This window comes from Leopardus geoffroyi, chromosome E3 (assembly GCF_018350155.1).
Source record: "Leopardus geoffroyi isolate Oge1 chromosome E3, O.geoffroyi_Oge1_pat1.0, whole genome shotgun sequence".
NCBI classification, from domain to species: domain Eukaryota; kingdom Metazoa; phylum Chordata; class Mammalia; order Carnivora; family Felidae; genus Leopardus; species Leopardus geoffroyi.
The window spans coordinates 7,654,038-7,676,239 of record NC_059340.1 but is presented as its reverse complement, the minus strand read 5'-3'; the positions used below and the strand labels follow the sequence as shown (position 1 = coordinate 7,676,239).

The window sequence follows — 22,202 nt, the reverse complement described above, 5'->3', positions numbered from 1 at the left end:
ATCAAGCTCCCATGATCAGCACAGAGCCCGATGGGAGGCTCGAACCCACAAAAACTTTGGGATCATGACCTGAGCCAAAGTCAGTCGCTTAACCGACTGAGCCACCCAGGCGTCCATGAGCAAATTCTTTTTTAACTCTGGAGCTGTAAGGCATTTGTAACTATGGCTCCAAATGCAGAAGCCACAGAACAAAGACTACCATATGCTACCCCGCATACATGTATCTCTTTTATTTGCCTGACAAGAAAAGTCAAAGAAAAAAAAAAAGAACTGGAAAAATGTTTGAAACTCATAGCACTAATAAAGGGCTACTTACTTTCTGTGACAGATAAAGGACCTTCATAAGATAGTTTGATAAAAGCCAACGAGCCAGTGGAAAAAAATGGTGAAGGGATATGAAGACAGAGTTCTCAGCAAAGGAAATTCAAACAACTCCCAAACACGTGGAAGAATGCATAACCTCACTCATAGGAAAAATGCAAATTAAGACTCTTTGTATTTTTCACGTATCAGATTGGCAAAGGTCCGAAAGTGGGACAATGCTCTGTGTTGGCGAGGCTGTGGGGAATCGGGCACTCTCCCGTGTTGCTGGTAGGAACGTAAACTCCTCACCCGCTGTGGAAAGCCAACTGGCAGCATTCCTCAGGAGAACGAATGCACACAGTGCTTCATCCAGCATTCCGCCCCCAGCAGTTTATCCTACGGACAGACGCGTACATACAAAATCGTAACTGCAGCGCTGTCTGCAGTAACAATTGGAGACAACTAGAGAGTCTGCCAACGGGAGACTAGTTAAATAAAGTGGGACAAACAAGGGGCGCCTGGCGGGCTCTGTCTGTGGAGCAGGCAACTCTTGATCTCAGGGTTTTGAGTTCGAGCCCCACATTGGGTGTAGAGATGACTTGAAAATAAAATCTTAAAAAAAATATATGACACAAGGCGCCTGGTGGTGGTGGGGGGGGGGGGGGGCGGTGCTCATTCGGTTAGGCGTCCGGCTCTTGACTTCGGCTCAGGTCATGATCTCACAGTTCGTGGGTTTGAGCCCCGTGGCGGGCTCTGCACTGACAGTGTGGAGCCTACTTGGGATTCTCTCCCTCCCTCCCTCTCTGTCCTTCCCCCACTCATGTTCTCTCTCTCTCTCTCTCTCTCTCTCTCCCTCTCTCTCTTTCAAAAATAAATAAACATTTAAAAAAATTATGACAGAGGCTCCTGGCTGGCTCAGTCATTTAAGAGTCTGACTCTTGATTTCGGCTCAGGTCACGATCCCAGGGTCGTGGGATTGAGCAGTGGGGAGTCTACTTAAGATTCTCTCTCTCCTGGGGCGCCTGGGTGGCTCAATCAGTTAAGTGTCCGACTTCAAGTCATGATCTCACAGTCTGTGAGTTTGAGCCCCACGTTGGACTCAGTGCTGACAGCTCAGAGCCTGGAGCCTGCTTCAGATTCTGTGTCTCCCTCTCTCTCGGCCCCTCCCCTGCTCATGCTCTGTTTCTCTCTGTCTCAAAAATAAATAAAAACATTAAAAAAATTTTTTTAATAAATAAATAAAAAGATTCTCTCTCTCCCTCTGCCCCTCTCCCCAACTTGCGCAATGCTCTCTGAACAAATAAACAAATAAAAATTATGACAAATGAATTATGATGTAATAACGGGATATCACAGAGCTGCAAAAGAGAATGAGGGCACTCCTTAGCAGATCTGATGTGAAAGGACCTCCAAGCTAGATTATCAAGCAAGAAAGATAAAATGCAATCTACCGGCTGTTTCGAAGGGACACATGCACCCCCATGTTTACAGCAGCACTATCAACAATAGCCAAAATATGGAAAGAGCCCAAATGTCCATCAATGGATGAATGCATAAAGAAAATGTGGTCTAGGGGCGCCTGGGTGGCTCAGTTGGTTGGGCGACCGACTTCAGCTCAGATCACGATCTCGCAGTCTGTGAGTTCGAGCCCCGCGTCGGGCTCTGGGCTGATGGCTCAGAGCCTGGAGCCTGCTTCCGATTCTGTGTCTCCCTCTCTCTCTGCCCCTCCCCCGTTCATGTTCTGTCTCTCTCTGTCTCAAAAATGAATAAACGTTAAAAAAAAAAAAGAGAGAGAAAAATGTGGTCTATATATACAATGGAGTATTACTCGGCAACCAAAAAGAATGAAATCTTGCCATTTGCAACTACGCAGATGGAACTGGAGGGTATTATGCTGAGTGAAATCAGTCAGTCAGAGAAAGACAAAAATCATATGACTTCACTCATATGAGGACTTTTAGAGAAAAAACAGATGAATATCAGGGAAGGGAAATAAAAATAATATAAAAACAGGGAGGGGGACAAAACAGAAGAGACTCATAAAAATGGAGAACAAACTGAGGGTTGCTGGAGGGGTTGTGGGAGGGGGGATGGGCTAAATGGGTAAGGGGCACTAAGGAATCTACTCCTGAAATCATTGCTTCACTATATGCTAACTAACTTGGATGTAAATTTTAAAAAATAAAAAATAAAGTTAAAAAAAATAAAATGCAATCTACTGGATCTTGTATGCTATTTTTAAAACAAATAAAGATTTAAAAAATAAGGAAAATTAATTTGCATCTGTTTCTATGGGCATAAGTAAAAGATCTTTAGAAAAATATTCAGATGCTGATAAGGTCAGGCTGTGACCCGGGGTCAGGGGGGAGGGAGACTCTTCACTGGCAATCTTTTTTTTTTTTTTATTCTTTTAGTAATTTCCACACCCCGAACATGGGGCTTGAACTCATGACCTGACATCAAGAGCCGCACGCACTTCTGGCTGAGCTACCCAGACGCCCCAGGCAATCTTTTAACACATTAAAAGTTCCTGAACCATGTGAATGCGTCACATCCTAAAAACACACTAACCACTGTCTTAAAGTTTAAAAGGTTCTGGAATTATATAGTGATGATGGTTGCAGAGCTTGTAAATATCCTAGAAAACAACGAATTGTATTTTTAAAGTGGTGACTATTATGGTATGTGAATTCTAATTTGAAGAAAATAATGTTAAGAACTACAGAAGGATGCCTAGGAGTCTGCCAGGAGGCGAGAAGAATCTTTGCCGTCAAACTTGACCTGGACCCCGGTGTTAAAACCTGGAACTTTCCAGGTTCAGGGAGCGGTGTGGATAAAGGAGAGGAGGGGCGTGGAAAAGCAAGGTCCGTGTGTGCTGTCCCCGTCATAGGGGCATTGGCTAAGACCTTGTTGCAAAGGAGCCACAGCTGAACAACGAGGTCAGATGCAGGTCGGGCACGGCCCAAAAGGGAGACAGGGAGCTTTAAGGGACACGCAGATGGAAAGGAGGTGTGGGAGTGCTCCGGGGTGACCGTAGGGGACACTCACGGCAGAAACTGCTGTTTCTCCAGATTGGGGGCTGGAGCCCCCGGGCCCGGCAGGCGGCTGCGAAGTTTTCCAGAGATCCACAGAGGGCATGGCGTAGGCCTCCAAACTGACACAGGTTGTGGATACACTTGAGCAGGAAGGGCTTGAGGAACACGTAGGTGGCACACTCAGTCCAGGCCGGAGTCTGAAAGGCCGCCTGGCATTGTTCCTGGGCTCTCACTAGGTCATCTCTCCTGCAGCCTATATTTAGATTCTCCAGCTGTATTGCTTGGGTCTCCTGGCTCTCTTTTTGGCAACTGCAGAGGAGAAAAGAGTCATCACAGGGACAGCCACTGCCCCACCTATGAAAATGACTTGGCCCTCCCAAGTGACTCAGAAGACCCCCTTGTCTTGTCTTCACCAGGAAGCCGGTCCAAGCTCCGGCTATCTTCCGGAAGCCTCAGTCCCTGCCCACACTCTGAAGCGAAGAAAGGAAGGCTCATGTGTCCCCAGATAGGTTCTGGGGACCCAGAAGCCATCCCCCGTCAAGTTGCACACATACAGGAACACTCCAGTCTTCCTATCCCTGGCACGCTACACAGTCCGGGATCCCAACTCCTGTTCCTATGAAAGGTTAGAGGCTTTGGGGACAATTACTTTGGGTGAGACTCCTTATCTTGCCAACTCTCCACAAATTCAGCATCACTCTGGGCTAATTCGTCATTGGGCATCATGAGCTCATCCTCTTCCTCACCATTGAAGTTTCCGCACAAGCCACAGACCTGGGTGGGCAAAAGGGTTCTGGGCACCAGGGAAGCAAAAGAGGCTTTTTTGGGGTGCCTGGATGGCTCAGCTAAGCGTCCAACTTTGGCTCAGGTCATGATCTCATGGTTTGTGGGTTCGAGCCCTGCATTGGGCTCACTGCTGCCAGGGCAGAGCCCACTTCAGATCCTCTGTCTGCCTCTCTCTCTGCCCCCATCCCCCTCCCGCTCTCACTTGCTTTCTTTCCTTCTTTCTCAGAAAGAAGGAAAGAAGGAAAGGAAGGAAGGAAGGAAGGAAGGAAGGAAGGAAGGAAGGAAGAAAGAAAGAAAGAAAGAAAGAAAGGAGACTTTTTCATATGGGCCCACATTTCCACTCCTAAGAAACAGGCGCACTCCCAGCCCTCCTCCATTCTGGGGAGTGACCAGTTAGGTCTGGAGAGGGCTCGGCCCTCTTGAGACAGACTCCCCTAGAGAAGAGCCAGGGGATTCCCCCACCTTTTGGTAATAGGCTGCAGGGAGCTGGACCTCAAAGAAATCTTTGCCGTCAAACTTGACCTGGACTCCGGTGTTAAAATAGAGTACGGTGTTGTTGCCAACAATACTGATTCTGAGCCCTCGGATCTCGGTGGCGAAGGGAAAGCTGACCTGTGTGCCGTTGATCTACAGAGGAGGGCAGGGCAGGTGAGTGGGAAGAGGGACCTGAGCCCCCTCCCCAGAGCTGGCCTCCTCCCTTCCCCCCCACACCACCCAGCTCACCAGCACACGGTGGTCCTTTATCAAGGTGATGAGGGTATTAAAGAAGTCAACGTTGACCTGGTGGAGGTAGGAAACAGCGGACTGGCCTCTCTTCTTCCCATACTTGACGCTGATCTTGAAGAAAGGCAGGTCCATGGTGGGGTGGCACACTTTCACCAGGATACCAGGGCAGGTGTCCTTGATGGTGTGGTAAGTGCCATCGAAGCTCAGGTACTGAGAGTGGTTTGAGGTACGGCACACTCCCATACCTGGCAGAGGGAGACGGGTTGCTGAGGAGTGGTCCAGCCTCTCCGAGAACAAGTGCTCTCCCCATCTGTGAGGAGAGCTGAAGGTGAAGGAGGCCCCACAGGGAGGGGAGAAGAGAAATAAAGGCTCGGTGGCCAGGCTAGGATGAGGCTTGGGGGTGGAAGGGGCGCTATTCTGCCAGAGAATGTGGCATCATAATGGGACTCACAATGTCCCATCTAAGTTCATGGCCGGGACAGCCATGAGTGCACACGAGGAACCCTCTCCGATGGCACAGGTTCATCATTCCCAGTCAGAAGTTCTTTGGGACCCCGGACATAGGAGCCCAAGAGCTACAGATGACGGGAGAGGGTGAGGAGGAGTTGGGGGACAGCAGTCTCAGTGACACCGGGGTCCTCCTGTGTGCTCAAGGGCCTCCTACCTGAAGCCCGGCAGCGTAGCAGCCCATCCAGGGGCCAGCACATCTGGCCAGGCTTGCAGGCGGCCTGCTGGCAGGAGATGGCGTCGCGAGCGGAGCAGGTGCAGAGCCTGGAACAGGTGTGGTCCGCATACCATCTCTCCCCGACCTGTGGGATGTGGGTGTCAGCAGAGCCCATGGGGTTTGGAAGCCAGAGTCGGACCGAACCCTCTACCCCGGGCGCCCCCTCCGGCTCGCTCCCCTTGGCTGCTTGCCTCCATCCCCAGACTTTCTCAGCCTTCGGGCTTCTGGGCTTGCTGCTCAGCCCCTAGCACTGGCCCCGCCGCCTTACCCCTTCACAGGCTCGGAGGCCTCCTGCTCCCCAAACATGTGGCGCTGCGGTCCGGCCTCTCACCGGGTGGTAGTAGCCCTCCTGGTCGCCGCAGCCGCACTGGCTGAGGGGCACACAGGAGGTTCCACTCAGGACGTGACCTTTCTGGCACTCACAGCCCTCCGTACAGGGCAGTGCTGCTGGGCAGTCTCTGGGGGCCGTCAGGCTGAGGCAGGTGGCTGGGCAGGGGTTGGCACAGGGGCTGTAGCTGCTGCTGGACGGGCACTTCAGAGCTAAGAAGAAACCAGTGTCAGGAAGGACAGTGATTTCCAGCACCCTGAGCTCGGGGCATCGAGAGCTCCCAGAGAATGTTCATCAGATGAATGGATGAACACAATGAGATCTATCCATACAGTGGAACATTATTCAGTCTTTAAAAAGACATTCTGGGGGCACCTGGGTGGCTCAGTCAGTTAACAGTCTGACTTCAGATTGGGTCATGATCTCAGGGTTCGTGACTTTGAGCTCCGTGTTGGGCTCTGTGCTGACAGCTCAGAGCCTGGAGTCTGCCTCAGATTCTGTGTCTCCCTCTCTCTCTGCCCCTCTCCTCACGTTCTGTCTCTCTGTCTTCCTCTCAAAAATAAATTTTTAAAAAATTTAATTAAAAAATGAATAAACATTAAAAAAAGTTTTAAGTCATTAAGATGGGAAATTTTATGTTATGTATATTTTACCACAATTTAAAAAAAAAAAAAAAAAAAAAAAGAGTTCCCTGAAAAGAGAGGAAGGAAGAAAGGGAACAGAGCTGGCCCAGGTCGGAGGGGAAGGAGGCAGTAACCAAATGAGGGTAAACCGTCTTGGTGAAGAGAGAGTCAGATGGAGGAGGCTCCCAGAATGGGGAGACAAGTTGAGGGTGCGGGTTGGGTTCGGAGAGACTGGAAGGCTGGGACAGGATGGGGGTTCCACATGGGGCTGAGGGCCGGGCTGTGACAGAAGAGCAGAGGAGCAGACTTTAAGGACAGGAAGAGAGACAGGGGTTCTGGCAGCCTCCTCCGGGCTTCGGGAGCAGGTGGTCAGGTCACTCACGGCAGAAGGTGGCATTCCGCCAGGAAGGGGCCCGGCCGGCATGGGCGCACAGGGATGCATAGGCCTGCAGGGAGCGGCACAGGGTCAGGGTGTCCCCCTTGGTCCCACACTGGCCATACACACAGCTGGCGAAGCTGGACTGGGGAGGCACCACCCCGTGGCACTGAGAGAAGGGTCCTGGAAGATGAAACAATGGAGGTGTGAGGGCAGAGAGTCAGCTTGGAAGGGGAAAGAACCACGCGGCTGCCCTGCAGCGCAGTCAACATCCATTTCAATCAAAACCCGTCGTTATTGAGGAAGTACTGTCTGAGATGCAAAGAAAAAAGGTCCATCGGAGCTCCCGAGGTGAACACTGCCTCTGCCTTACCTTCCGCTTGCCTTCCCTCTGACTTTCTATTTCCTGTCTCATCCTTCCTCCCTGCCTGACCAGTCCCCCTCCTCTGTCTCTGGCCAGGGGAGGACAGCGCTGCGGCCACCAAGGGATGTGGCTTACCCTGAGGGTCCATTAAGACATCACAGTTCTTTTCCCAGCTGTTTGCCCCTCTGTTCTCCTGGCATCTGGAGGGCTTCGGACCCTTAGCAAAGCAGCTGAACAAGGAGAGGGGAAGGGACGGGAATTTAGGATTGGAGGAAGCTTCCCCAAAACTGAAGCGACAGTGGAGAGGGAAAATGGGAGGGGAATAAGAAGAGAACAAAGTGGTCCCTCAAGCAACAAGGTCAGAAGATGCAACGGGAAGGAAAGCGTTTGGCACTCAGGATGGGATTCCCAAGGGGCTCTCCAAAGAGACGGATGAGTAACTGCAGAAGGCAAGCAGGGCGGCGGGGGACAACAACCTTGGGTCAGTTCGTCTCTGGAGAGACCAGGGACGCACAGAGGACCCCCCAGGCTGCCCGCCGAGGCTCCTCCCCAGCTCTGGCTCCCCGCATTCCCAGCTCACCCTGCTTCAGAGTAATCAGGGAACTTCCAGGCGACGCCCAGGCCATCCGAGCTGGCCACAGGCCTTTTGTCCAGGAGCAGATTGTCATCCAGACTATTGTTGTTGTAGTTGCCTGGAGGAGGGTCCAGTTAGAGCCATAGACCCGCTCCCAGGACCACCAGCTTCCTCTTAGAAGAGACAGCTCGCTCTTCACTCAACAGACCACGGTTCATCTTTCTTTCTCTTTCCCTTTGGCCTTTTAACACCTACCCGCATGCACAAGCAGACAGGCCCTCAGGATGCCTACTGAAATCTGTGGATGAGCCGGTCTGGGACAAACTCTGGCCCATTGTCCCCACTTTGCCCGCAGATGCCCAGGGAACTCACCACACAGCCCACAGAGCCGGCCAGCGTAGGAGGAGGGCACTGTCACTTCGGCCAGATGCTTCCCATCGTAGCGAATTTGAAGCCCAAAGTCCGTGTAGAGGAGGATAAAGGAACCGCTAGGCCTTATGCTCACCCGGCCTTGTGCAGGCCACACAGGCAGGGCCACTCGGCGACCATTCAGCTACAGAGGCAGGGAGGACGCAGTAGGGAGAAACCCTTGGGACAAGGACAACGGGGCCAGGACGAGGCAGCAGACAGCGATGGTGATGTGTCTGCGGAATTGGGGGCTGGATCTGCTGTGGGCTTCCCCCAGGGGCTCTAGAAGCCAGACAGGTGGGCCTGTGGGCAAGGAGGGTGCAGAGAAGAGATGCTGGTGGTGCAGGGGCCAGGGGAGGCGGGCGGAGGCACGCACCATGACCTTGTGGCCTTTGATGAGCGAGATTCTCAGGTTGAAGATGTGCAGGTGGACGGATCTGACATAAGAGGCCTCCAAGTTCCCACTGCGAAACTCATTGGTGGCGCTCACGATGAAGTAGTTCTCTAGGGACCTAGACTGGCAAGGCCTGGTCAGGATGTAGCTGCAGGTGCCCATGAAGTGGTGCAAGGCTCCGTCGAACGTCAGGTAGTGGGGGTCCCCTGAGACGGTGCAGGTGGCGGCCCCTGGGGTGAAGGAGATGGAATTCAGAGGTGCCCTGACCCTGAGCTGCTCTCTGGGCGAGTCCACATTGGAATGGGACCCTTGGCTCATCCTTGGCTCATCCGTGTGGTTGGCTCGGCCTAGAGAGGTCAAGCACAGGGACCGCCCCAACCTCACCGGGTCCACGCAGAGGCTGCTCAGGCTTGGGCCAACTGCCTTCCAGTCCCCCATCAGACTCGGCTCTCTGGGGTGCCTGTTTTAGGGCAGAGCCATGCCCTCGCCCAAGGTCACGCGGGCAGCTCCCCCTCCCCCCCCCACTCACCTTCCACCCGTCTGCTCACCTAGGGCATGGCAGCCATAGATGCCATCCTGCTGACGACAGACCTCCTGGGCCTGACACCTCCACTGCGTGCAGTGAATTTTATTGTTGCTCTCGCAGGTACAGAGCTGTCTGCAGCCTGGCTTGAACCACCGCTCCCCTACCTGGGGGATGGAAAGAAGAAAGGAAAGAGGTCATTCCCAGGTCTGTTACTCAGATCAGTGGGTTGCTCCCTGGGACCATTCCTGTCATCCCGAAGCTCCAGGCTTCGCTGCAAGCCTGGCATTGGCTCACTTACTCAGCCATTCACTTCTTTGTTCCTTCACTTTTTCAACAGATATCGGTTTGTGCTAGGTCTTAGGGATTCAGGAATGAACTGGGTGGACGATGTTCCTGCCCTAACAGCTCATGATGGGGGGGTGGGGAGGGGGGGCAGTAAACAAGTGAACTAATGGATCAACTGTTCCAGCAGGATATGCACCTAAAGAAGACAATCAGGGGACCCAATGAGAGTTTCCTGCCATCAACACGGACAATAAGCACGGGCTCAGGAAGTTTAGAGGAACGTCTTCTGACTTTGCTTATCAGGAAGGCTTCAAGGAGGCAGCATTTGAACAGAGCCTCAGAGGAGGTGAAGGATTCCAACAGGCACAGGTGGTGGGGGGCGGGCAGAGCAGAGATAGAGGGACTACAGACAAAGTAAAATTGAGGGGAAAGCAAGGCACAGACAGGGTATTCAGTAGGCCGACCCAGAGCTGGGCAGAGGGCTGTGATGGACGCCAGTGTCGTTCTCAGGGACAGGGCAAGGGGCAGGCAAAGGAGGAAGAGAGAAACACCAGAGATGAGGGTCTGGCTTCCAAATGTGCACATGGGGGTGGGGGGCCCAGAGGCTCACCTTGAAGTAGCCCGCTGTGGGCTCGAGGCACCCACACTGGGAGTGGGGGACACACTGGAGACCGCTGAGGACGAAGCCCGGGTTGCACTCACAGCCCTCCACACACCGGTTGTGGCAGGCCATGCCAGAGAACCCAGAATGGCAGGTGGCGGGGCACAGCCTGGCACACAGCGTGTACGTGCTGTTGGGCGGGCAGGTCATTGCTGGAGGAGGGAGAAGCAGAGGTGAGAAGGGCACAGGGCAGGACAGGGAAAAGGGAACGAAGGTGGGTTCAAAGCCCAGCGTTCAGAGGGCCCACAGCTAGAGGCTTCTGCCCAATCCTGAGAAGCAGAGGGCGACCCGGAGAAGGGTGACCAAGGAGCTCGGCTTCCACTCTGGGCCCAGAAAGTGGCCTGCTGGGAGCTACTAAGAGGCAGGTCTGGGGGAGCAGAAAGATCTGGGGGAGCAGACAGATCCAAACATCTCAGCACTGCTGCTGTGTAGACATGCACTTGTCTACAGGGCAGAAGAAAAAGCCCATGAGGGCTCGATCAAGGGCACCGCTGCCTAAGCAGGCTCCCTAGAGGCCGTGAGGACACCGGCCGTGCAGATACACCTGCAAGCATTGCCCCGCATAGCCTCAGGTGGCCGGGGGCGCGTTCTGAGTCTGCAAGGGACTGTGCCTGCAGATTTCCCTGTGCCCGTGTGGAATCAGAGGGGTTCAGCCAGGGGTCCCCCACGCCTGTGCCAACACTCAGATGCCCACCCTCTGCTCGCATCCGTGGGTGAAGGAAGGGGCCCTGCTGCGGGGCACAACTCACGGCAGAATTGGGGTCCCCTCCAAGGCTTCACGGCATAGCCAGCATCCTGGCAGATCTCAGTCAAGGCTGCCATATGGGCACACAGCACTGGCTGCAGCCCCTGGAATTTACACATGTCAAACGTGCAGCTCTTGAAGAACGAGGAGGCCTTGAGGTGAGGCAGACATGCCCTGAGGAGAGAGGCTGGGTCAGAGGAATGAGTCAGGTGCTCAGTGACCACCCTGCCTCCCACGGCCCTAACCGGCTCCCTTCATACTCAAAGGCTCCGCGGGTGTCCAAGAGCCGTCCGCAGAACTGTAGTCCCGACAGACTGTTCTGCAAGTCTGACTTGCACGAGGGAGGAACTGTCGGGTTCTTCTGGCACCTGGAAGAGACACCCCCCCACAACAGGCCCTGAAGGCTCGTCTCCACCCCACCCCTACCCCAGCAGTCTCGAGGCTCTCGGCGGCCCCTAGTGGACAGCTGCTGAACCCCAAGCCCGGGAGGAGGTGGGAAAACCTGGAACCGAGCAAACCGGGACAGAGGCTGCTTGGCATCCCCTGAGGACGACTGACAGCGTGGGGGCAAGCGTGGTGGTGAGGTGTTCGTGAACTTGGCCGTAACAGGAGCAGGGAGAAGAATGACAGAAGTTGCGGGGGCGGGGGGGCTGCAGGCGGGAGAGGAGAAGGAAGAAAAGGGGTGATGTCGGTCAGGGTGCATGGTTCTCAGAAGGGCAGAGGCAGGGGTGGCCACGTCCTCACTCCTTGTCCTCGTCCTCTGCCGTCTGCCAGCTGTTGCCCAGCTCTTCATCGTCCAGCGCTGGGCTGCCGTCGGGCTTCTGGTTGTCATTGCTACCGTCCCCGTCATAGTTGCCACAGAAGCCACAGAGTTTGCTAGAGTAGGTGCTGGGGGTGGGAGGAGAGGAGGAAGCGTTAATGGAGAGAAGGGGCTCCAGTCCCTGGAGGGACCACGCAGAGGGAAGGGCAGAGCTGGGGGCCTCGGGCAGGACACATCGGAGGACTAACAGACGCACGTTGCAAACAAGAGCCTGTGCCAGGCGCCCTGCGCACAAGGACCTCACAGACCTTCCCCCCCTAGCCATCCTCACTACTCCGCTCATGCCCCATCTTCTTGCTGGCCCTACAAATGTGGGAACCAAAGGCAAAAAGAAATATAGATAAAATTACATTTCCTTATAACCTGCAGCCCTTTGACAAATTCCTTTTGTCAAAGGAGTGCACGCAAGCAAGCGGGGGAGAGGCAGAGAGAGGGGGACAGAGGATCTGAAGCAGGCTCTGTGCTGATAGCAGAGAGCCCAACGTGGGGCTCGAACCCATGAACCGTGAGATCATGACCCGAGCTGAAGTTGGACACTTAACCGACTGAGCCACCCAGATGCCCCAACAAATACTTGAGACAGGCAGAGTAAGATGTTCCTCCAGGAACTCCATCTGTCTTAATATTAATACTTTGTTAGAGGGAAGGACAACCGTAGCTTGGCAACAGCTAGACCTCTGGGATCCTGTGAGTCTCCTTTGGAAGCTTCTGTTTATCTTTACTTCCCCAACTCCCAAGTCTATAATCAAGCACCCCTCAACCCCAGTGCAGCCCTCTCTGCCCATGGGTCCTGTCCCTGTGCTTTAATAAAACCACTTTTTGGGTTGCCTGGGTGGCTCAGCCGGTTAAGGGTCTGACTTTGCTCAGGTCGTGATCTCTCGGTTCATGAGTTCAAGCCCCGCATCGGGCTCTGGGCTGACAGCTCAGAGCCTGGAGCCTGCTTCACATTCTGTGTCTCCTTCTCTGTCTCTGCCCCTCCCCGCTCGTGCTCTCTCTCTCTCTCTCAAAAATAAACATTAAAAAAATGTTTTTAAAAAATTCTTTTTCATTGTCGACTCCAAACCCCAGCATTTCAAACCACACCACGACAACATTCCCACATTCCTGGTTTTCCATGCACTTGCCGTTTGCTATCTGCAAAGACATTCTTTCCCTTGTTTGTCCGTCCTGGGAACCACCCTTTCTTGAGACTGGGGTCAAGTGACCACTCTTCAGGAAGCTCCCAAGACCCATTAGCCACTCGTTCTAGGACATTCCCAAAGCATCGTGTGTATATCCTGCTATTATCATTCTGCCCAGAAACCAATGCCTCCTGTCTCCTCATCCAAAGGGAGACGGGAACTAGATGCTTCCCACCCAAAGATTGAAAATTAGTGCCTGGACGGGAGGGGGAGGAGGAGGGCAACCTGGTCCTGGGAGGGGGAGGGGAGAGAGCAGGTCGGGGGAGTGGCAGCGGCACCGAAGGGCACCCCTCACCTGGGCACACTTATATACAGCTGCTGGTTGCCATCCCATCTCACCCGCAAACCAAACGCCGTCTGCAGCTCCACAAACCGCCCACTTGAAGCCAGGAAGATTCCTTTAGAAGGTACCGCTGGGAGAGAGACTTGCTTCCCCCCAACCTGGTAGGCGGGGCAAGGGAGGAGACCAGGAGACAGACGGAAAGTCAAGGAGAACCCCCAACCCCACCCCCACCCAGAGAGACAGACAGAAAGTCAAGGAGAACACCCCATCCAGAGACAGATGGAAAGCCAAGGAGAACCACCTCCCCGCCGCCCCACAGATTCCCACATCCACGCTGGAAGGCACGGCAGCATCCACGGCAATCCTCAGTAGCACACAGAATGCTCGGGAACCCGTCCCTGAGAGGTCTGGAGGTGGCAGGAGCTGGCTGGAACACCGCGGCCCACGGGACAGGCTACAGCCAAGGTCTGGAAGCATTGGCAGGACTGAACAGAAAACCAGACTCACCAGCGTGCGCCTGTCCCTGAGCAGGGTGATGGTGATCTCATGCAGGGTCACGTAGACTTTGCTCAGGCAGGACATGCCTTCCTGTCCTCGATCTTCATTCTTTGCCACCACCCTGAAGAATGGCTCTGGGTGGGGAGAGGGGTGAAGAGCACCCAGGGGCCCATTCAACAAGCATGTCTGAGCGTCCCCTGAGGGTGGTGCCCACACCTGGCACTGCGGGGCTAAAGGACCACAAAGAGTGGGGCGTGAGTGTCTACCTTCTTCCAGAATAGCCTGTACTGTGCTGAGACTCTGTGCCCCCTCAGTGGGCCAGGGCACCCTCTGGGGCAGGGCATTCATAATAGCTCTCTCGTCCCTTCATTGCCATTATTCCAGGTAGGCCTTCAGTAAAAGCTGGCCAGGGAGACAACTCCTAAAGAGGCATTCTCTTAAAGGGCATCCTGAGTAAGTCCTGCTTCTGGGGTGGACATGTCCACTCTTACGTCACCCAAGACATTGTTCCCATCTTGCTCCTCCCATCGGCTCCCCAGCCCTTTCCTGCCGCCCGCTGTTCCCAGCTGTTCTGAACTTGGACCCCTGGCCCAGGCATCTCCAGGGCCATACCTGTCGAGTTGCCACAAGGTTGGGCCAAGACGTAGGTGCATTTGCCCATGAAGTTGAAGTGTCTTCCATCAAAGGTGAGATAGTGCGGGTCTCCGTAGACGGCGCAGGTGGCGGTGCCTGCTGGGGAGGAGGAGGGTGGGGGGCACAGGCAGCGGGCTGCTGCCACTGCTCCAAGCAGCACCTCACCCACCCAGTGGCATGCCCCAGCTCCTCTGGTCAAGGGACCCTGGTGTCATACCCACTCTGACCAGCCGGCTGGCGGGGTAGCGTGCGGGGAGGGGCTCACCATAGGGTTGGCATCCGTAGTGGCCGTTCTTCAGCTGGCACACTGTGTGAGTCCCACACTGAGAGATCTGGCACTCCACCCGACTGCCAGGCCTGCAGCGGCAACGTTCTGTGCAGTTGGAGCTGAACCACTCTGCCCCAGGCTGGGAGCAGGGGGTCTGGAGTTAGACACTATAGCTCCTGGGGTCCTTCCCCCTTCACCACCACACCTGCAGACCTAACTTGGCGCATACTCTTCCTCTTCCCACGGCCCTGCCAGATAGCCCTGCTCACCACAGGACATTTGCACGTGCTTCCCTCTTGTCCTGGAATGCTCTTCCCCCTCCTTTCTAGATCATTTTTATGTAACCAGCTCAAGGGTCACTACTTTCTCAGGAAGACTTCTCAGACTCCCTGACGAGGTCACCCTCACAGCTTTGGGTACCTTTCCTTCCCAGGACTTACCACAAATGTACTTTCATATTAATTCCTGTGATTGTTTGATTGCAAGCACTCTGTGAGGGACCATGGCTCTTTACTCACTATCAGAGCCGCAACACATAGTACAGTGCTTGGCAGGAGCTCTCATCCAAGAAACCTTTGCTGTTGGGGCGCCTGGATGACTCAGTCAGTTAAGCTTCCGACTCCTAGTTTCGGCTCAGGTCATGACTTTATGGTTTGTGAGCTCAAGCCCTGCATTGGTCTCTTTGCTGACAGTGGAGAGCCTGCTTGAGATTCTCTCCCCTTCTCTCTCTGCCCCTGCCCCCCCTCCCCCACAATAAATAAACAATAAAGAAAAAGAAACCTATGCTGTGTCATAGTGAACCAAGATCCAATGTATCCCGTGGAATCTAAGAGCATTAGGAGAGCAAGGACCATGCCCTGTTTGGGATGGCCCCAATTCCAGGAGGGTGGAAAGGACTCAAGAAACGTTCCTTGAATGCATAAATGAACGTATAAGAAATGCATACATGACTCCAGGGGCAGGCAAGAAATGCTTAATGCTAATGGTTGTGATAGATCTTTCTGAGGCTGAAACTAATCCTAACGCTGACACAGGGACACCCAGGAGACTAGTTAAAGGGAGGAGGGGGAGAAAGTGGTCCTCAAAGAGGCAGATAGGAACTCAGATGATCCATGGGGAAGACCACCTGAAGCTGAGACAAGCCACTGGACACTAGTGAAGAGCTTAATGCACTTTTTTTTTTTTTTTTTTTTTAAGTAGGCTCCACGCCCAACGTGGGCTTGAACTCACAACCCTGGGATCAAGAGTCACACACTCTACCAGCTGGGCCAGCCAGATGCCCCTAGCTTAATGTACTCGTAATAGGTTGTGTATGATATTTACCATAATTAGCTAATAATAGTAACATTTATTAAGTACTTGGCCTGTGTTCAGACTTAATTTCAGCTTCACAACAGCTTTATGAGGTAGGTAGAAATTATTGTGTACACATTTCGTAGACACAGACACAGATCTGAAGAGATAGAGACACTTGCCCAAGGTCACCCAGCAAGTGAATGCTGGAGCCCAGATTTTAAAAAAAAAATCTTTTCTTTTAAAATGTTTACATACTTTTGAGAGAGACAGAGACAGAATGCAAGCAGGGGAGGGGTGGAGAGAGAGGGAGGCAGAGAATCCAAGGCAGGCTCCAGGCTCTGAGCTGTCAGCACAGAGCCAGACGCAGGGCTCAAACCCAAGAACCGTGAGATCATGACCTGAACCACAGTCAGATGCTTAACTGACTGAGCCACGCAGGTGCCCCTGCTGGAGCCCAGATTTAAAGGCTCTGTCCAATACAGTGGCTACCAGCCACATGTGGCCATCGAGCTCTTGAAACGTGGCTGGCTCAAATTGAGATATGCCGTAAGTATAACATACACAGTGGATTTTGAAGAATTAGTATGGAGGGGGGAAGGAATATAAATGATCTCATTGATAATTATTAGTTACATGTTGAAATGAGAATATTTGAGATTGAGTACATTACTGGAATTAATTTAACCTGTTTCTTTTTACTTTTTAAAAATGTGGCTATTAGGAAATGTGAAATAAAGCATGAGGCTTGGGTGCTATTTCTTCTGGACAGCGCTGGCTCAGAGCCTGTGCTCACGTGGAACCTTCCCAGGGGGGCCACCAATTAGGGGAGACAAGAACAGTAACTCCTCTGTTTTGACAGGATATGCAAGTTCCTTTGGAAGAAGATTCTGGAATGTTGTGTTCTGCCTTGAACACGCCTGAAGTTCTACTCAGCATCTGGGCTCCCTGTACATGCAGGGACCCCCCTGGCTTTCCTCAGGATGGAGATGAGGGCCTTGGACCACTAGGTTGGCCCAGCGTCTCATGTGTGGGGCCACGGGATTATGGAATGTTCTGCACAGCCTAGCCTAGCTGAGCCAAAGTGAGTACTCAGCACATATTTATTGTAGGAACAGAGATGACCATCAAAAGCCACATTGGGAATGAATGACTAAAATATTGCAGAACCTCTGCTTGTGAGCTGGCCCCTTGGGACTATCCCATGGGGACAGTCATCTCGTCTTGGGAGCAGATGGAGCCAGAACCCAGGTGTTCCACTCACAATCTCCCTCGGGGGCTCTGGGCACCCCAGCGGCCTTACCTTATAGTAATTGTTGTTGTAGAAGCAATTGCAGGACGAGGCATTGATGCAGAGGGATCCCCGAAACAAGAAGCCAGAATTGCAGACACAGCCAGGTTTGCAGGGGGGCCCACAGTTGGGCTTGGGTCTCTCACAGGATGCTGGGCAGGTGCAGCGCTCATAGTGGGCATTTGGGGGACACCTCGCTGAGAGGAGAACAGCCTGCATCAAGCCTTCACTCTACCACTTTTTTCAGGGAGACTTCCTGTTCTCCTATACCCCCACACTCAAGTTCTCTACAAAGTAAGTCCATAATTTAGCCATAAAGAGGAGTGAAGATCCCTCATATGGATGGACTTGAATTTCTACAACACGGAAGAACCTTGAAAACATGATGTGGAGGGAAAGAAGCCAGTCCAAAAGACCACATAGTACATCATGCTCCATGTGTGCAATGTCTAAAAGAGGCAAATGCACAGAGACAGGAAGTTGATTAGCGGTTGCCAGGGCTTGGGGCATGGTGGGGGTTTGGGGAGAATGCGGAGTGACTGCTAACGGGTTTCTTTTTGGGGTGATAAAAATGTTCCAGAATTAGAAACTGATGTTTGCACAACGTTGTGAGTATACAAAAACCACTGAATTGCAAACTTTAAAAGGATGCATCTTATACTATATGAATTATATCTCTATAAAAAGGAAGGCGTGTGGCATGCGACTGGCCCAGTCAGTGGAGCATGCAACTCTTGATCTCAGGGTTGTGAGTTAGAGCCCCACGTTGGGTGTAGAGATTATTTAAAAATAGAATCTTAAAAAAAAAAAAAAAGATGCGTAAGTTCAGGACTTGACTCCCAACAACCTCCACCCCACCCATGCTCTGCTTCCCTCTTGGTCGGGGTGGTCCTCATTTTTTCAAAAGTTAACATGTCGCATTCATCTCTCTTCTAAGACTGCAGTTTTCTATTAGAAGCATTCATTTATGTAATTCTCTCTCCTACTCATGATCTCTTACTTTCTGCTGTCGGTTCGATGCTGTGTCACATACCTGGAGCGCGTCCAGGGGTTGTAGCGGTCGTGGAGGTACTTGGAGCAGTGGAAGGCATCACCAAGACTGTTGGCCCAATGGGTACAAGTGTTGGGCTGGGCTGGGGTATTGTAGGAACTGTGTGCCATTCAGTGGCAAAAGTAGATATTTTTGTGGGGATGGTGGGGTTTTTTGCAGGGACAGTGGGTTTTTCAGTAGGGATGGTGGTTTTTTCTGTGGGGATGGTAGGCCTTCCAGTAGGGACGGTGGTCTTTTCAGTGAGGACAGTGGATTTTTCTGTGGGGATGGTGGTCTTTTCAGTAGGGGTGGTGGGTTTCTCTGTGGGAAGGGTAGGTTTTTCTGTGTGGATGGTGGGTTTCTCTGTGGGATGGGTAGGTTTTTCTGTGGGGATGGTGGTCTTTTCAGTAGGGGTGGTGGGTTTCTTTGTGGGAAGGGTAGATTTTTCTGTGGGGATGGTGGGTTTCTCTGTGGGATGGGTAGGTTTTTCTGTGGGGATGGTGGTCTTTTCAGTAGGGGTGGTGGGTTTTTCTGTGGGGATGGTAGGCCTTTCAGTAAGGATGGTGGGTTTCTCTGTGGGAAGGGTAGGTTTTTCTGTGTGGATGGTGGGTTTCTCTGTGGGATGGGTAGGTTTTTCTGTGGGGATGGTGGTCTTTTCAGTAGGGGTGGTGGGTTTCTTTGTGGGAAGGGTAGATTTTTCTGTGGGGATGGTGGGTTTCTCTGTGGGATGGGTAGGTTTTTCTGTGGGGATGGTGGTCTTTTCAGTAGGGGTGGTGGGTTTTTCTGTGGGGATGGTGGTCTTTTCAGTAGGGGTGGTGGGTTTCTCTGTGGGAAGGGTAGGTTTTTCTGTGTGGATGGTGGGTTTCTCTGTGGGATGGGTAGGTTTTTCTGTGGGGATGGTGGTCTTTTCAGTAGGGGTGGTGGGTTTCTTTGTGGGAAGGGTAGATTTTTCTGTGGGGATGGTGGGTTTCTCTGTGGGATGGGTAGGTTTTTCTGTGGGGATGGTGGTCTTTTCAGTAGGGGTGGTGGGTTTTTCTGTGGGGATGGTAGGCCTTTCAGTAAGGATGGTGGGTTTCTCTGTGGGAAGGGTAGGTTTTTCTGTGTGGATGGTGGGTTTTTCTGTGGGGATGGTGGTCTTTTCAGTAGGGGTGGTGGGTTTCTCTGTGGGAAGGGTAGGTTTTTCTGTGTGGATGGTGGGTTTTTCTGTGGGGATGGTGGTCTTTTCAGTAGGGGTGGTGGGTTTCTCTGTGGGAAGGGTAGGTTTTTCTGTGTGGATGGTGGGTTTCTCTGTGGGATGGGTAGGTTTTTCTGTGGGGATGGTGGTCTTTTCAGTAGGGGTGGTGGGTTTCTCTGTGGGAAGGGTAGGTTTTTCTGTGTGGATGGTGGGTTTCTCTGTGGGAAGGGTAGGTTTTTCTGTGGGGATGGTGGTCTTTTCAGTAGGGGTGGTGGGTTTCTCTGTGGGAAGGGTAGGTTTTTCTGTGTGGATGGTGGGTTTTTCTGTGGGGATGGTGGTCTTTTCAGTAGGGGTGGTGGGTTTCTCTGTGGGAAGGGTAGGTTTTTCTGTGTGGATGGTGGGTTTCTCTGTGGGATGGGTAGGTTTTTCTGTGGGGATGGTGGTCTTTTCAGTAGGGGTGGTGGGTTTCTCTGTGGGAAGGGTAGGTTTTTCTGTGTGGATGGTGGGTTTTTCTGTGGGATGGGTAGGTTTTTCTGTGGGGATGGTGGTCTTTTCAGTAGGGGTGGTGGGTTTCTCTGTGGGAAGGGTAGATTTTTCTGTGGGGATGGTGGGTTTCTCTGTGGGAAGGGTAGATTTTTCTGTGGGGATGGTGGGTTTCTCTGTGGGAAGGGTAGATTTTTCTGTGGGGATGGTGGTCTTTTCAGTAGGGGTGGTGGGTTTCTCTGTGGGAAGGGTAGGTTTTTCTGTGTGGATGGTGGGTTTCTCTGTGGGATGGGTAGGTTTTTCTGTGGGGATGGTGGTCTTTTCAGTAGGGGTGGTGGGTTTCTCTGTGGGAAGGGTAGGTTTTTCTGTGTGGATGGTGGGTTTTTCTGTGGGATGGGTAGGTTTTTCTGTGGGGATGGTGGTCTTTTCAGTAGGGGTGGTGGGTTTCTCTGTGGGAAGGGTAGATTTTTCTGTGGGGATGGTGGGTTTCTCTGTGGGATGGGTAGGTTTTTCTGTGGGGATGGTGGTCTTTTCAGTAGGGGTGGTGGGTTTCTCTGTGGGAAGGGTAGATTTTTCTGTGGGGATGGTGGGTTTCTCTGTGGGATGGGTAGGTTTTTCTGTGGGGATGGTGGTCTTTTCAGTAGGGGTGGTGGGTTTCTCTGTGGGAAGGGTAGGTTTTTCTGTGTGGATGGTGGGTTTTTCTGTGGGATGGGTAGGTTTTTCTGTGGGGATGGTGGTCTTTTCAGTAGGGGTGGTGGGTTTCTCTGTGGGAAGGGTAGATTTTTCTGTGGGGATGGTGGGTTTCTCTGTGGGAAGGGTAGGTTTTTCTGTGGGGATGGTGGTCTTTTCAGTAGGGGTGGTGGGTTTTTCTGTGGGGATGATGGTCTTTTCAGTAGGGGTGGTGGGTTTTTCTGTGGGGATGGTAGGCCTTTCAGTAAGGATGGTGGGTTTTTCTGTGGGAAGGGTAGGTTTTTCTGTGGGGATGGTGGTCTTTTCAGTAGGGGTGGTGGGTTTCTCTGTGGGAAGGGTAGGTTTTTCTGTGGGGATGGTGGGTTTCTCTGTGGGATGGGTAGGTTTTTCTGTGGGGATGGTGGTCTTTTCAGTAGGGGTGGTGGGTTTTTCTGTGGGGATGGTAGGCCTTTCGGTAAGGACAGTGGGTTTTTCTGTGGGAAGGATAGGTTTTTCTGTGGGGATGGTGGGCCTTTCAATGGAGACAGTGGGTTTTTCTGTAGGAACTGTGGGCCTTTCAGTGGGGATGGTGGGTTTCTCTGTGGGAAGGGTAGATTTTTCTGTGGGAATGGTGGGCCTTTCAGTGGGCATAGTGGGTTTTTCTGTGGGGACAGTGGACCTTTCAGTGTGGATGGTGGTCCTTTCAGTGTGGACAGTAGGTCTTTCTGTGTGGACAGTGCGCTTTTCTGTGGAGATACTGGGCTTTTCAGGGGGTATAGTGGACTTTTTAGTGGAGATGGTAGGTTTTCCAGTGGAGATGGTGGGCTCTTTGGGAAGGACAGTGGTCTCTTCAGAGGGCACAATGGTCTCTTCAGAGGGGATAGTGGTCTCTTCAGTGGGGACAGTGGGTTTTTTAGTGGGAATAGTGGGCTTTTCTGTTGGGACTATGGGCTTTACTGTGGTGACACTGGGTTTTTCTGTGAGGGCCATAGGTTTTATTTGGGGTGTCATAGGTTTTTCTGTGGGGGCCATGGGTTTTTCTGTGGGGACAGTGGATATTTCACTGGGGACAATGGGTTTTTCTGTGACAACCATGGGTTTTTCTGTGAGGACAGTAGGTTTTTCTGTGGGGGCCATAGTTTTTTTTGTGGGGGGAATAGATATTTTGGGGAGGTTCATAGGTATTCCTGTGGGGGCCATGGGTTTTTCTGTGGGGACAGTGGATATTTCACTGGGGACAGTGGGTTTTTCTGTGGTGGTCATAGGTTTTTCTTTGGGGACTGTAGGTTTTTCTGTGGGAGTCCTAGGTTTTTCTGTGGAGACAAGGGTTTCAGAAGGGCCAGTGGGGGGAACTGGAGATTTGGAAGGAAGCACTGTTGGCATAGTTCCTGCAAAGAAAAAACAAACAAACAAACAAACAAACAAACAAACAAACCCTGGAGTTTAGTCGAAATCAGACCACCGGCCCTCTTCACTCACTTCCAATTGGAGTGGGTGGCCTCAAAGGGTAATTTATTCACACCTCTCCTTCTACTCCCAACCCCAACCTTCACTCAACAAACTCTCAACCAACACTGCTCCTAATATATATCAGACGTCATGCCAGATACAAACGACACAACATGAATAGGATGTGGGTCCTCCCTTCAGGATCGCCATCTACCGGGTAAGGAATTCTGGATCTAGCCACAGAAATTCACTGCATCAAAGTCACATGCGCA

At 52.4% G+C, this 22,202-nt stretch overlaps 1 protein-coding gene across 1 annotated transcript in view; it reads right to left on the bottom strand.

Annotated features, from left to right (window-relative positions):
• ZAN (zonadhesin) overlaps nt 1-22,202 on the bottom strand; it is a 39,110-nt gene that overhangs the window by 8,079 nt on the left and 8,829 nt on the right. The window contains exons 13-34 of the mRNA XM_045462290.1: nt 18,159-21,869; nt 17,138-17,322; nt 14,539-14,680; nt 14,253-14,369; nt 13,650-13,774; nt 13,155-13,300; nt 11,603-11,746; nt 11,119-11,226; nt 10,863-11,032; nt 10,063-10,265; nt 9,190-9,331; nt 8,624-8,871; nt 8,212-8,392; nt 7,846-7,957; nt 7,401-7,495; nt 6,908-7,084; nt 5,906-6,114; nt 5,515-5,659; nt 4,848-5,095; nt 4,587-4,751; nt 3,988-4,112; nt 3,352-3,647 (exon numbers count right to left, since the gene is read on the bottom strand). Of these exons, the coding sequence (XP_045318246.1) occupies nt 3,352-3,647; nt 3,988-4,112; nt 4,587-4,751; nt 4,848-5,095; nt 5,515-5,659; nt 5,906-6,114; nt 6,908-7,084; nt 7,401-7,495; nt 7,846-7,957; nt 8,212-8,392; nt 8,624-8,871; nt 9,190-9,331; nt 10,063-10,265; nt 10,863-11,032; nt 11,119-11,226; nt 11,603-11,746; nt 13,155-13,300; nt 13,650-13,774; nt 14,253-14,369; nt 14,539-14,680; nt 17,138-17,322; nt 18,159-21,869 (7,194 nt within the window). The remainder of the gene's footprint in view (nt 1-3,351; nt 3,648-3,987; nt 4,113-4,586; nt 4,752-4,847; nt 5,096-5,514; nt 5,660-5,905; nt 6,115-6,907; nt 7,085-7,400; nt 7,496-7,845; nt 7,958-8,211; nt 8,393-8,623; nt 8,872-9,189; nt 9,332-10,062; nt 10,266-10,862; nt 11,033-11,118; nt 11,227-11,602; nt 11,747-13,154; nt 13,301-13,649; nt 13,775-14,252; nt 14,370-14,538; nt 14,681-17,137; nt 17,323-18,158; nt 21,870-22,202) is intronic.